This window comes from Silurus aristotelis (assembly GCF_946808225.1).
Source record: "Silurus aristotelis genome assembly, chromosome: 7".
Taxonomy (NCBI): domain Eukaryota; kingdom Metazoa; phylum Chordata; class Actinopteri; order Siluriformes; family Siluridae; genus Silurus; species Silurus aristotelis.
This window is the reverse complement of record NC_139580.1, coordinates 703,839-718,618: the sequence shown is the minus strand read 5'-3', so window position 1 is coordinate 718,618 and position 14,780 is coordinate 703,839. Positions and strand designations below refer to the sequence as shown.

Below are 14,780 nucleotides of genomic sequence, written 5' to 3'. Positions count from 1 at the left end.
GTGTACAGATACGTGTTAATAAGCATTAATAAAAGGGAGATGAGGAACGCTTTATTTCCCAATGCTGAACAATGGCAGGAATTTTTATTGCAGCCAGAATTACAGCGCAAAAACACAAAGTATTTCTTTAGAGTGTATAATCACTAACTGGGTCCTGAACCATGAACCTTCATGACAAAGTGCAAGAAAATAATGCATTCATCAAATATAAACAATATTTTCTGTACAATAATGAAATCTATATTCTACAGTCTTTCTGTTCACAAGCCGTACAATTGGATTGAGAATTCAGACAGAACTAATTCAAACTGAGAGATAAAACAGAACACAGTTAATGGTTTGGATTAAGTGTTTAGACTTGAATCCAAAGGGACCTGAACTTTAAAAACCAACATCATCAAGAAGAAAATCCCTTCAGGTTGAGATACTTCATTATAGATTAGATCAGATTTTTGCAGAAACTTTCAAATCTCCACAAACCTTCTCACAGAACTTCAAACAAAAACATTTATAAAGCAAGTGGAGATCCTTCTACAGCTGGACATGATCTAAATCCAATGAAAAGTGGAATCAAAGGTCAAGTCAAGACCTCAGTTCAATCCTCATGAAATTTGCAACTATTTAGCCGAAATAGATTTGCCATTGTGATGAATTCAAGGAGACCAGACTCTTGTTCCAGAGGTAACAGACCTCTACCAACTGCTACACCCAGTGTCCACCAGATCAAGCATGAAGACCTGTGCAGAATCTCATGAGTAATAGATAGTTGAGTTTTTCCAGTTCTTCTCCCCTGATTATGATTATAGAGATCTTTCCTGAGCTTGGGTGAGTTAAAAAACGACTCTGTGTTTTCACAAGTGCATTTGATTAAAAACCCCATTAATGTGTAGCTCCTCAGATCTTGTGGAAAACCACAAGCATGTAGGAACGTTTATCCCGACCCGTGAATGCCTGCACTGTAGCTTTATGTTAAAACCAAACTTTAATTAATGAATTGAATTATCAGGGTCAGGAACATGGCTTTTATACGCATATATAATAAAATACGTTATATTCAGAGAAATAATTGTACACATCTGGCTCCAAGTCGAATTTCTGACATGATTACAGTGTTTTCACTTCCAGTTTATATAAAGTGATTGAATGTTCTTCTCATCACATGAAGCTGGTGACTTTGTTGCTCTACACGTTCTTCAGTTCTGCGTGTATTTGAGCCGAGACGGTGTTTATGACTGGTGTCTTCTTGGTTTCTTTTTCACAGCAGCGCTTCCTAAAGAATTTATAAACAGCGACGGTGGGAATAATGAGAGCAGGAACGCCGGAGAGGATGAAGATGATGATGTTGATCCAGTCGGGGTAGTGCAGAACCTCTAAATTGGGAAAGTTTTTCTGTAAAAGATAAGAATTTGTGTTTGTGTCATTGAATTTGAAACCTGAGAAACTGAGTTTTTAAATTGTGATGTTTGGGAGGACCAGCGTACCGATTCAGGGTTCCAGGCGATGTAGGTGAGATCTCTGGAGGCAGTGGAGATCAGGTAGAAGATGAAGATAACAAGAACGATGAGAGGACTGATCACTCTCCACGTGGCCTGCCAGAAGAAATTGGGCTTGTGTCCAATCATGAACTCGATGTCTTCATTAAACCTGAGAGGAAGAAAAACAGGATGCTAATGAGTGCAGAGACACGGTGAAACACAAACACACACACACACACACACACACACACACACACACACACACACACACACAATCAGACAGAAACTATATTTATTACTGCTTATTGAACAATTCTGGCCAGATGTGCCACACTCTAGTGCCACCATGGGGTGAAATTTGGGCTGTTTATGGTCATAACTTTTGATGCAAAATTTTAAAGCCCTAAAATCTCAAAATACATTGGGTCAAGACAAGTTTAACAAACCCCATGACCTTATTTTATGCCTCTTGGATTTGATCAGAGTCTGTTTTTAGATTGCGCCACCATGAGGTCAAAAACCATAACGGGTTTTTTTTTCTTTGTATTTTTTGAAAGATTTTCCTGCAATTTTCTGGAGTTTTCTGAAGTGAACTCAGAGCAACATCTGTAATTCATGTTTACTCCCTTATACTTACAGATGTACACATAAGGAAGACATATACAGACATGGGGGAGTGGTGGCTCCAGCGGTTAAGGTGCTGGGTTACCGTTTGGGAGGTTGGGGGTTCAAGCCCTGGTATCGCCAAGCTGCCACTCTTGGGCCCTTCAGCCCTTAACCCTCTATGCTCCAGGGGACCCTTACGAGAAAAATAAACCAAGGACCGTGACGTCGGAGCGAAGTGGGGCCGCCTTCCCGTGGGCTCACCACCTGCAGGAGGGACCGTAAGGGACCGGTGCTGAGAGGATTGGGCAGCAGTCAAAGGCGGGGGCCTTGACAGCCCGATCCCTGGACACGGAGAAGTGTCTGGGGAATCTGCTTAGACTGCTGCCCCCGCGACCGGAATTACGGATAAGCGGAAGAAGATGATGATGATATACAGACATTTTACAGAAGTAAGTCTTCTGTCCATGGTTCGGTTATCAGTTTGCTAACAGAAAGATTAAAATTTTGTCAGTAAGCACAAAGTAAGATAAGACACGACGTGTGGTATAATCAAAACAGAGCAAAGTACAGCCTACTCTTTATCTACATTTTATTCACTGTAATAAAACATATCACTGAGGAGTTGCTGAAGGTCACCCTGGTTCAGCCTGTGACTGGCAACAGGATGCTAATATTATATAGACTTGTATGCAGCTATAATGAACATCTGCTTATAACCAGAATACTTCTTCTTCTTCTTCTTTCGGCTGCTCCCATTAGGGGTCGCCACAGCGGATCATCCGTCTCCATACCACCCTGTCCTCTACATCTGCCTCTTTCACACCAACTACCTGCATGTCTTCCCTCACCACATCCATGAACCTCCTCCTTGGCCTTCCTCTTTTCCTCCTACCTGGTGGCTCCATCTTCAGCATTTTTCTACCAATATAATTCATGTCCCTTCTCTGCACATGTCCAAACCATCTCAATCTCGCCTCCCTCACCTTGTCACCAAAACATCCTACATGTGCTGTCCCTCTAATAAACTCATTTCTAATCTTGTCCATCCTCGTCACTCCCAACGAAAACCTTAACATTTTCAGCTCTGCTACCTCCAGCTCCACCTCCTGTCTTTTACTCAATGCCACTGTCTCTAATCCATACAACATCGCAGGTCTCACCACAGTCCTATAAACTTTCCCTTTCATTCTTGCAGATACCCTACTATCACAAATCACTCCTGTCACTCTTCTCCACCCACTCCACCCTGCCTGCACTCTTTTCTTTACTTCTCTAACACACTCTCCATTACTTTGCACTGTTGACCCCAGGTACCTGAACTCCTCCACCTTCTCCACCTCTTCTCCCTGCAACCGCATCACTCCACTGCCCTCCCGCTCATTCACACACATGTACTCTGTCTTACTCCTACTGACTTTCATTCCCCTTCTCTCAAGCGCATATCTCCACCTCTCCAGGCTCTTCTCAACCTGCTCTCTACTCTCACCACAAATCACAATATCATCTGCAAACATCATAGTCCAGGGAGACTCCTGTCTGACCTCGTCCGTCAACCTGTCCATCACCACTGCAAACAGGAAAGGGCTCAGGGCCGATCCTTGATGCAGTCCAACCTTCACCCTGAACCAGTCTGTCGTACCTACTGCACACTTCACTGCCGTCACACTGTCCTCATACATGTCCTGCACCACCCTCACATACTTCTCTGGCACACCTGACTTCCTCATACAATACCACAACTCCTCTCTCTGTACCCTGTCGTACGCTTTCTCTAAATCCACAAATACACAATGCAGCTCCTTCTGTCCTTCTCTATACTTCTCCATCAACATCCTCAAAGCAAATAAGGCATCTGTGGTGCTCTTCCTCGGCATGAAACCATACTGTTGCTCACAGATGGTCACCTCTTCTCTCAGCCTGGCTTCCACTACTCTTTCCCATAACTTCATGGTGTGACTGATCAACTTAATTCCCCTGTAGTTACTGCAGGTCTGCACATCTCCCTTATTCTTAAAGATCGGTACCAGCACACTCCTTCTCCATTCCTCAGGCATCCTCTCCCCTTCCAGAATCCTGGTAAACAATCTGGTTAAAAACTCCACTGCCATCTCTCCTAAACATCTCCACGCTTCTACCGGTATGTCATCTGGTCCAACCGACTTTCCATTCTTCATCCTCTTAATCGCTGCTCTCACTTCCTCCTTACTAATCCTATCTACATCCTGCTTCACCAACTCCACATCCTCCAATCTTCTCTCTCTCTGATTTTCCTCATTCATCAGCTGCTCAAAATACTCCCTCCATCTTCTCAACACACTCTCCTCACTAGTCAACACATTTCCCTCTCCATCCTTTATTGCTCTAACTTGCAGTACATCCTTCCCAGCTCGGTCCCTCTGCCTGGCCAATCGGTATAAATCCTTTTCTCCTTCCTTAGTGTCCAACCTCTTATACAGCTCCTCATATGCCTTTTCCTTGGCTTTCGCCACATCCCTCTTCACCTGCTGCCGCATCTCCTTGTACTCCTGCCTACTTTTCTCATCACTCTGTCGATCCCACTTCTGTTTTGCCAACCTCTTTCCCTTAATGCTCTCCTGCACTTCCTCATTCCACCACCACGTCTCCTTGTCTTGCTTTCTATTTCCAGATGTCACACCAAGTACTTTTCTAGCTGCCTTCCTCATCACTCCTGCAGTAGTTGCCCAATCATCCGGCACCTCTTCACCACCACCAAGCCCCTGTCTGACCTCTTCCCTGAACCTCACACTACACTCTTCCTCCTTCAGTTTCCACCATCTTATTCTTCTTTCAAACCTAACTTTCCTCCTCTTCTTCTTCGCCTCCAAAACCATCCTACAGACCACCATCCGATGCTGTCTAGCTACACTGTCCCCCGCCAACACCTTACAGTCTCCAATCTCCTTCAGGTTGCATCTCCTACACAGAACATAATCCACCTGTGTGCACCTTCCTCCACTCTTATACGTCACCCTATGATCCTCCTTCTTCTTAAAATACGTGTTCACCACTGCCATTTCCATCCTTTTTGCAAAATCTACCACCATCTGCCCTTCCACATTCCTCTCCTTAAAACCATACCTACCCATCACCTCCTCATCACCTCTGTTCCCTTCACCTACATGCCCATTAAAGTCTGCCCCAATCGCCAATCGTTCTTTCCTAGGTACACCATCTACCACTTCATCTAATTCACTCCAGAATCTTTCCTTCTCCTCCATCTCACAGCCAACTTGTGGAGCATAGGCACTGATGACATTTATCATCATCCCTTCAACCTCCACCTTCACGATCATCACCCTATCAGAAACTCTCTTCACCTCCACTACACTCTTACTGTACTCTTCCTTCAGAATCACCCCTACACCATTTCTCTTTCCATCCACACCATGATAAAACAGTTTAAATCCACCTCCAATGTTCCTGGCCTTACTCCCTTTCCACTTGGTCTCCTGAACACACAACATATCTACCTTTCTCCTCTCCATCATATCAGCTATCTCTCTCCCTTTACCCGTCATAGTACCAACATTTAAAGTACCAACCCGAACCTCTACTCTCCTACACTGCTCCTTTTCCTGCCGTCTCTGTAGACGTCTTCCTCCTCTCCTTCTCCTCCTTCGGCCAACAGTAGCCCAATTTCCACCGGTACCCTGTCGGCTAACGATACCTGTGGCGGTCGTTGTTAACCCGGGCCTCGACCGATCCGGTATGAAATTCTCATTTGTGATCCGCATATTTGATTTGGCACATGTTTTACGCTGGATGCCCTTCCTAACGCAACCCTCCCCATTTACCCGGGCTTGGGACCGGCACTAAGAGTGCACTGGCTTGTGCCCCCCTAATGGCTGGGTTTATAACCAGAATACTTACTTTATAAAAATATATTTAAAATATTATTTAAATAGTATAATAAAACCAAAGTCTAAAGTTGCTTTGACAGTAATGCAGCTGCAAATCACAGCTTCAAATTAATGCACATGATCCCCAATCCAGACTCTCTAACTCCCCCTCCATAACCTTTACCACCCCAACTCCTAACCTCCTACCCCAAACTCATAAATCCCAACCACTAACCCCTAATAACTAACTCCTAACCTCCAACCACCCTACCACAAACCCTCTTCTTCTTTTGAATGTGTCTGTCTCCATCCCCCCCTGTCCTCTACATCTGCCTCTTTCACACCAACTACCTGCATGTCCTCCCTCACCACATCCATAAAACTTCTCCTTGGTCTTTCTCTTTTCCTCCTTCTTGGTGTCTCCATCCTCAGCATTCTTCTACCGATATACCCCATGTCCCTCCTCTGCACATGTCTAAACCATCTCAATCTCACCTCCCTCACCTTGTCACCAAAACTTCCTACATGTGCTGTCCCTCTAATAAACTCATTTCTAATCCTGTCCATCGTCGTCACTCCCAAGGAACATCTTAACATCTTCAGCTCTGCCACCTCCAGCTCCACCTCCTGTCTTTTTTTTTTCTTTTATGATATTGCTATATTTTATTACTTTTATGTTACTCTTATTTTATTACTATTTTGTACATTGCCTTTTGCACTTTGTTCAGCACCTAGGCTCTACCTGGTAGTTGTTAGGAGATACATGAATAAATTTTGAATTGAATTGAATTGAATTTTAGTCAATAAGATAAGATATACCTTCATTCGTCCCACACTGTGGAAATGCCAGTGCCACTGTCTCTAAACCATATATCCACAGTCCTATAAACTTTCCCTTTCACTCTCACAGATACTCTTCTATCACAAATCACTCCTGCTATCACTCTTCTCCACCCACTCCACCCTGCCTGCACTCTTTTCTTCACTTCTCTAACACACTCTCCATTACTTCCAGGTACCTGAACTCCTCCACCTTCTCCACCTCTTCTCCCTGCAACCGCACCCCTCCACTGCCCTCCCTCTCATTCACACACATGTACTCTGTCTTACTCCTACTGAGTTTCATTCCCCTTCTCTCCAGCGTGTACCTCCACCTCTCCAGGCTTTTCTCTACCTGCTCACTACTCTCACCACAAATCACAATATCATCCAATAAACATCATAGTTCAGGGAGACTCCTGTCTGACCTCGTCCTTCAACCTGTCCATTAACACTGCAAACAAGAAAGGGCTCAGGGCCGACCCCTGATTCAGTCCAACCTCCACCCTGAACCAGTCTGTCGTTCCTACTGCACACTTCACTGCTGTCACACTGTCCTCATACATGTCCTGCACCACCTTCACATACTTCTCTGACACACCAGACTTCCTCATACAATACCACAACTCCTCTCTCCACCCTGTCGTACGCTTTTTCTAAATCCACAAATACACAATGCAGCTCCTTCTGTCCTTCTCTATACTTCTCCATCAACATCCTTAAAGCAAATAATGCGTCTGTGGTGCTCTTCCTCGGCATGAAACAATACTGTTGCTCACAGATCGTCACCTCTTCTCTCAGCCTGGCTTCCACTACTCTTTCCCATAACTTCATGGTGTGACTGATCAACTTAATTCCCCTGTAGTTACTGCAGGTCTGCACATCTCCCTTATGCTTAAAGATCAGTACCAGCACACTCCTTCTCCATTCCTCATGCATCTTCTCACCTTCCATAATCTTGTTGAACAACCTGTTTAAAAACTCCACTGCATCTTTCCTAAACATCTCTTACTTTCTCCTTACTAATCCTATCCACGTCCTGCTTCACTAACTCCACACCATCCAACCTTCTCTCTCTCTCATGTTCTTTATTCTTCAGCCCTACCACAAACCCGCAACTCATAAATCCAACCCATAGCCACTAACCTTACCCCCTGTTACACCAACTCCCTACCCCTAACCTTCAACCACAGCCCTCACTGCCCTAACCCCAATCCACCACCCCTAAATCTCACCCCTAACTTCAAACCACAACCCTGAAGTTGTAGAGCATGTGTGTGATTCTGACCTGTCTATTCCGTAGACATAAGCCACAGAAACCATCTCACAGAAAGCGATAATGAGTAAGGGAATGGAGCCTGCAAATCCATCGAACAGAGCGAGCCAGTATTCACCAGAACGTTGTGTGAAGATCAGCGCAACGGCGAAAGACACCAAGCAAACGATTCCTGAAATTCAGATACAGATTCAGATTTGAGTTTTGAAAATATTTTCATTCATTTCACATCTAAGTGCTGTTTTTGAATTTTTATTTAGTGTTAGCATTACCAGGAAATGACTCCATTCTGATGCTACATTCTGGGTTCTAATACATTTCAGAGGACGTTTTTAAGTGTGGCACCAACATTAAATAAGGAGCTCCTACCTCTGAAGTTTGTATAAAATAACGCATTATCAAGCTAGGTGGTTTATTAGCTTTATTGTTTGGTGAATAAATGCAGCAGGACCTGTTAGGACTTCTTTAGGCCATCTCTTGGGGAAGATATTGAGGTCCTGCAGAGGCACCACGACCCCCTCTATGCTGCCGAACATGGTGGAAAGACCGAGACAGAGGAGCATGATGAAGAACAGCACTGCCCACAGAGGAGAAATAGGCATCTTGGTGATAGCCTCTGTGAACACGATAAAGGCCAAACCAGTGCCTTCTACTCCCTGGTGAAACATGGAGTAAGAGGTGTGAGGTTTGTTTCAACTCTTTAAATCCAAAATCCTGGAACATTTATAAATTTACATTTGCGCCATTTAGCAGACGCCCTTATCCAGAGCGACGTACTAAAGTGCTTTGAGTCTCCAGAAATGAATAAATCTTCACTGTACACCAGATTACACACTTAATATAAATATAAAAAGCAAACTTGGAAAGTGCTAATTTGAGTGTTTCTCTCACGCCACCATATAATGTACTGTGGGTTTATATCAGATTGATAAATTGGGTCTAAAGGCCTCAGATTATTTCATGCAGAGGGTGAAAACTGAACTTAAACCATCTGGTGTTTCATATTGGCTTCCTGCATACTGTGTTTCATGAACTATGAGCACATGTTTATGGTGGCGTGAGAGTTTACGGGCTTGGAGTTTGCCCAGCTGCCATGTGCATGTCTCTACATTTTCACATTTACATTTACGACATTTAGCAGATGCCCATATCCAGAACGACTTACAATGATCTCATTTTCACAACTCCAGCAGTTGAGGGTTATGTGATTTGCTCAGGGGCACAGCAGTGGTGTTGCGACCTTCTGATCAGAAGAACACTTTACCCACTCATGTACAGTATCACTTCCCCCTTGCATGATACACTTGAGGTGGTATCAGAACGTTTGGAAACTAATGGTGTAACTGGTGCTGTTCTGACCCACTTGTGTTCCCACATCTGCGATTTCACGGCGGACAGCGAGACAGAACAAAGAGCAAACGTGAACTTCTGCGTGTAACTGGGAAAATCTGCCACAGAAACGTTTGACATGACGTACAAGCCGGTCGCTGTGTTTTGAGCAGCAAACGTGCTTTAAGAGCGGAAGAACATCACTGGAAGATGACGAGAGATCAGGAAAACCTTCAATTAGCTCGACCTCTAAAAATGTAGAAAACATTTGGTAAATTGTGCATGCTGATTGTCGGAAAATATCCACATGGTCTCACTTCCACACCCACACTTCTCGCCAGATTTAGCTACTGTGGACTTTGCATTTTGATGAGGCTCCAGCTCAAAGCTCACCGTTTGACACCGTTAGGGAGATCCAGCATGAATGGCAGAAGGGGCTTGAGACGCTTCATAAAGAAGATTCGCAGGACATGTTTCAGAAGAACACTGGGAACACTATTACTGTGCAAGGGGACCATTGATGGTAATTGTGTGAAAATAGTAGACTTTTTAAAACCAACTTGTATGCTGATGTTTTAAAAAAAAAGCTTCAAAATGGAACCCAGAAGGTCATGGGGTCTCACCTGGCTGAGAAAATCCTGCATATTACAGGTCCTCAGATTGAGCCCCTCTATAATGGCTGGTGATGTGCTGTTGAGAAATTGTAGGGCTTGATCATAGTTACTCTCAGTTATGCTCTCAGAGGGAAGGTCAAACGTATTCAGCAGGGCCATGATGTTCCTGTTTACCAACACAAAGAGAGGCACAGTAAAGGTTTGGTGGAATGACTGTACTAATACTTAGAACTTTAGACGGCTACTCAGCCCGTTAAGATATCTTGAAGAACACTGTCCCACACACCACATGGAGTCTGAGAACCAGGTTCAGATTTAAACCAGGAAATGATGTATAACATACCCATTGAGACAGTCATCGAACTTCTCCATGGCTCGGAAGCCGATGATGGAGTAGATGACGATGGCAGAATAAACTGATGTAAACCCGTTGATGATGGAAATGATAACAGCATCCTGTTCACAGTTATTACTAAAAAAAAAAAAAAAAAAAAGATAAATGTGTTATTTATGAAACTAAGTGTAATGATTTCTTCTTGTTTGGTGAAAGATGAACTCACTGTACAGAGTTGTAGCTGGAGAAGGAGATCAGTCCTCCAAAGGCAAGAGAGAAAGAGTACAAGACTTGAGCTCCAGCATCCAGCCATGTGGTTGGATTTGCCAACTCGTTTAACTACACAAAATAAAAATGCTAAAGTGAGGTCTTAATGCCACTGAAAGGGTTCATGAACGCTGTGGTGAGTTCACAACAACCAGAGTTGATTTCTGATTTGAAACTTCCTGCTTTCTGTCTAATGCCACTTCAGCAATTCGAGATCCATAAGGTCAAAAAAAAAATTACAATATTTATGCTTAGATTAATGTAGCACTTCTTTAGCTCTCTTATAGCATTAAGGTGTAGTTCAAGCACAAGCTTTTATCCAATTTACATTGGGATAAATTGAGCTTTGAAGAACATCTGACTTTCCAAATGGGAATTTCACGTTGAAGGTTAAAAATATCACATGGATATCTACATATAAACTTTGAAACTTTCTGGATGATGTTGATCTTTTAAAATGTGTTTTTTGGTTGTTTTTTTTTATAATTTGCATTAAAATGCATTAAAATGGTTCAGTCTAATTTATAACTAATCTATGGTTTAGGTTTTACAATTAAAGTATAATTGCTTGTTAATTTTTTGCTTAGTTTTGCTTCCTGTTAAAGTTTTACTTTCTGATATGACCTGAGGGAAAATCCTGTCCTGAATACTGAGAGGAAATATATATCTCAGGGAACATCATAAACCCAGGTCAGGCTGTTAGAAATCAGAGTGCTTACATCTGGAGTGAAGAGGTACTTGATGCCTTCCACAGAACCTTTGAGAGTCAGTCCTCGTATCAGGAAGATGGTGAGGACGATGTAAGGCAGCGTGGACGTGATGTAAACAGCCTAAAGGACACAAAGCCATTGAGAGAGAAGCAGGATATTTAGATATTTTGAATCTGTTTTTTAAAACATTTTGAGTCCTGATTAACTTTGGAGCTCGTGATTGAGCTTGAATGATGAATGAAGGTTTCTGACACGTCAGTTTTATAGTAGTGGAAGATAAAGAGCATAAATATACTGACTGGTCATAAAACAGAAGGGACGTTGACCTGAGACACACCTTGTTTATTGTCCCTGATGTCTTTACAGAGGCATGGTCATGGCAGTGTTAACACCGACTTTCTAAATGAAATGACAATCAAATCTGTGGTTTACCTTCCCGGTGGTTTCGATGCCTCGAATGCAGGAGACCCAGAGAACCATCCATGCGGTGATCAGACACAGAACCATCCACCACTGCAACCCACCTGAGTCCTCGATGTTATTTGAAATGTTCAAGGTTTCTCTGTACCAGTAATAATCCACAGAGGAACTGCGGGCACATTCTGATACCAGCCCTGTAGGGGGAGACAATGAGAAGGGATTCCAAATTTTTCTCTACAGGGTTGAGAAACATCTTCAAGAAAAATCCAGACAGAATAGATGTCCTGACAGATTGATGATGGCTTTAAAGACCAAGTTCATTAATATAACATGGTTCATTTATCAGATTATTTGATCATTTTCACATGTAGTGAAATGTAAAAAGCACCTGTTCTGTTCTCATTGATGGGACATTGACTCCACGGCAATGGATCCTGGAAGGAGTTGAACAAGTACCACATGACCCAGGCAATGATGGTGTTATAGTACATTCCCACCATACAGGACACCAGCATGGATGCTATACCTGTGGAGAGTTAGAGGTAGCTTTAGTTCGACCCTGACAGCTCGCTGGTTCCTGGTTAAAATCCACCAATCCTTTTTTTCAATCCATTAGTGAGTTTTAAATATTTCTGATTTCTGATGCGTTGTGGAGCGTCGATCTCTCTGGGTCTCATTAGGGTCTGGAAAATTGCTTAAGGTAAACCTTGAAGATCAAATCTCCAATTTTTACTGATAAACAGTAAAGTAAAAGTGTGGATTTAAAACCTTCATGAAGATGCAAACATCTGATTAGAACTTCCTGTAAAAGATTTTTTAAGTCTCTGATCTGCTGAAGTCTGAGTTGAGGAACACATGCTCTAACTTCTGAGAGGAAGCAAGTCATGTTCTTTCAGCAAGCATCACCACTTTTTCCTTATAAATAAAGTTACCAAACTGTACTTGGGATTTTTAAATGTGGAACCATCAAGAGTTCATCTTTTCTTACTTTAGTCTGAACAAGATGAAACTATTTCAGTGGCTGGAAAGATGTGAAGGACATTCTGACCAGCCACTGAAATATTTTCATCTTTTTCCTGAAACAGTGTTTGATTCCAGACTTACCCACTCCAGATAAATATGGATTAATGGACCTCCAGACCCCAACACTTCCCTTCCTCAGTCTCTGTCCGATCGCAAACTCCAGATGTAGGAGAGGAATTCCCTCCAGGACCAGCAGAATGAGAAACGGGATCATAAACGCTCCTGCACACAGTGTTGGTGTTTGTGAGTTTGGGTGTAGGTTTGAACACTTCTAGATGTTTTGATGAGAAACCAGGGCTAGAAACAAGTCAAGAGAAGATAATGGAATAAAATGTGAATTTAAGGTGAACATGGTGGTCGAGGTGCTTCCAGTTCCAACCTTACACTGTAGAGAAAGGCATTATGGGTAAGAGGGAACAGTGTGTATTGTGTATGATATGAAGCAGTGAAGGAACATGATAATACGGAATAAACAACAGATCAGAGATTTATCTCTACATGATCTGCTGACTCCAGATCTTTTGTTTGTTCAGTGGATGATATACACAAGAATTCATTGACCTCTAATGACCTCTAATGACTGCTGTACAGATAGATAATAATTCAATGTTGATATTGGTGTATTTAATAAGCAGGTGAAGATGGAGGAGTTTCTGTAGCACACAAACATAATTGAAGAAAATAAAAGTACTGAATGAATAATGAAATCTAAAGATAGCATTCTTTATCTTTAGACCTGCAGTAAAACAACCAGCGATCTGATGCTCATCATTTCATGGTCACTTCAGGTTCAGCTTTTCTCCTGCCACATGTTTATTATTTCTCTTTATATCACTTATAAACATACGAGAGCTCTTCATGCTAAGATTCAAAAATCACACAATTCCAAAATCAACTGTTTATGCTAGCCTTAGCATTGTTGGATTAGCATGTTAGCATAGAGACTTTGCTTCATAGCATCAGCTTTTTATTAAGCATTACATTTGATAAATAACTGATCCACGCTTTAAACTCTGCAGCATGAAGACGACCCCGGCGTAGATGAATGACTTCACCTGAAAACCCTGAGCTCCAGCTGAAGCCTGGAAGATGAAGGTTTGTATTAACTTGTGTTCTGTTAACGATTATTGAGCGCTAACCTCTCACTCAGCTCTGTGATGTTGTGTCATTGCTCATTTATCACTATGATGATGATGATGATGATGCTCATAAAGGTTTTTGAACCAGTGTTGGTGTCCCTGCTGAGAGAGAAGGTCTTATTAAATGTGTGTTAATTATCTTTACAGGATCTATACTATCGAGGTCTTCTTCCTGATTCTGGCTCCTGGTTTGTGAACCACAGGGTTCTTCTTTGTTATTTTATAGCGAGGTCAAGTGAAGAGATGAAGGATGACCTGGACCTCCATCATGGGACAATTTCTGTCTCTGTAATCTACTGTTGTTGGATGAATCTTGCGATGGAATTATAAGTTTGGGTTCATGTAGGTTATATAGTGTACAGTCCACAGCTCTGCCCTGGTCCTGAGATTAGAATCTCCATTTTGTTTTTAACTTCATGTACATGGACTGCAGATGAATTGTTTCTCCTCTGGGTTAAAGAGAGAAATAAACTCTGGCTATGAACTCATCAGGATTTCAATTGTGGTAAAGATGAAGTTCTTCAATAGAAGCAAAAGAACAGATTGAATGGTTCTTTTAATTCTTTTTTTTTTTTTGGTCACTAATGTTCTCTATTTTGTCACAATTAAGGAACATTCAATTTCCAAAATCAACACATTAAATGATATATTGTGCCCCTGAGCACTTCTTCTGCACTTCAGATTACATGTACAGTGAGAGACTTTCACCTAAATCCTGGAAGAACCCACAGAGTTCCTTCATGGACCTCAGGACGTACAGTATGCAAATGATCTTTAACACATCAATATTTAACTGTAATTCTCTTCCACTGTCCTCCAGCTCACTGATGATGCACTCAAAAATCATTTTAAAGTTTTAGGTGGATCTTCTCGGTTCTGAAGCTCCAAAAAGGACACTATTAGTGAAA

At 42.3% G+C, this 14,780-nt stretch overlaps 1 protein-coding gene and 1 long non-coding RNA gene across 3 annotated transcripts in view; one reads left to right on the top strand and one right to left on the bottom strand.

Moving 5' to 3' along the window:
* Nucleotides 1-34: 34 nt before the first annotated feature.
* Nucleotides 35-14,780, bottom strand: part of LOC310728865 (sodium-dependent neutral amino acid transporter B(0)AT1-like) — a 15,473-nt gene continuing 727 nt past the window's right edge. Inside the window, exons 2-12 of one of the 2 annotated variants that reach the window (XM_083546711.1) lie at nt 12,815-12,955; nt 12,099-12,236; nt 11,723-11,904; nt 11,300-11,410; nt 10,540-10,652; nt 10,323-10,451; nt 9,989-10,145; nt 8,488-8,692; nt 8,049-8,208; nt 1,482-1,644; nt 35-1,389 (exon numbers count right to left, since the gene is read on the bottom strand). In XM_083546711.1, the coding sequence (XP_083402837.1) occupies nt 1,183-1,389; nt 1,482-1,644; nt 8,049-8,208; nt 8,488-8,692; nt 9,989-10,145; nt 10,323-10,451; nt 10,540-10,652; nt 11,300-11,410; nt 11,723-11,904; nt 12,099-12,236; nt 12,815-12,955 (1,706 nt within the window). In that variant the 3' untranslated portion in view covers nt 35-1,182. Of the gene's footprint in view, nt 1,390-1,481; nt 1,645-7,780; nt 7,942-8,002; nt 8,209-8,487; nt 8,693-9,988; nt 10,146-10,322; nt 10,452-10,539; nt 10,653-11,299; nt 11,411-11,722; nt 11,905-12,098; nt 12,237-12,814; nt 12,956-14,780 lie in introns of those variants that run through there. The other variant, XM_083546712.1, reaches the window with a different exon arrangement.
* On the top strand, nt 6,297-7,421 carry LOC310728908. The gene is made up of 2 exons (XR_014534385.1): nt 6,297-6,956; nt 7,255-7,421. It is a non-coding gene; the product is annotated as an uncharacterized lncRNA (long non-coding RNA).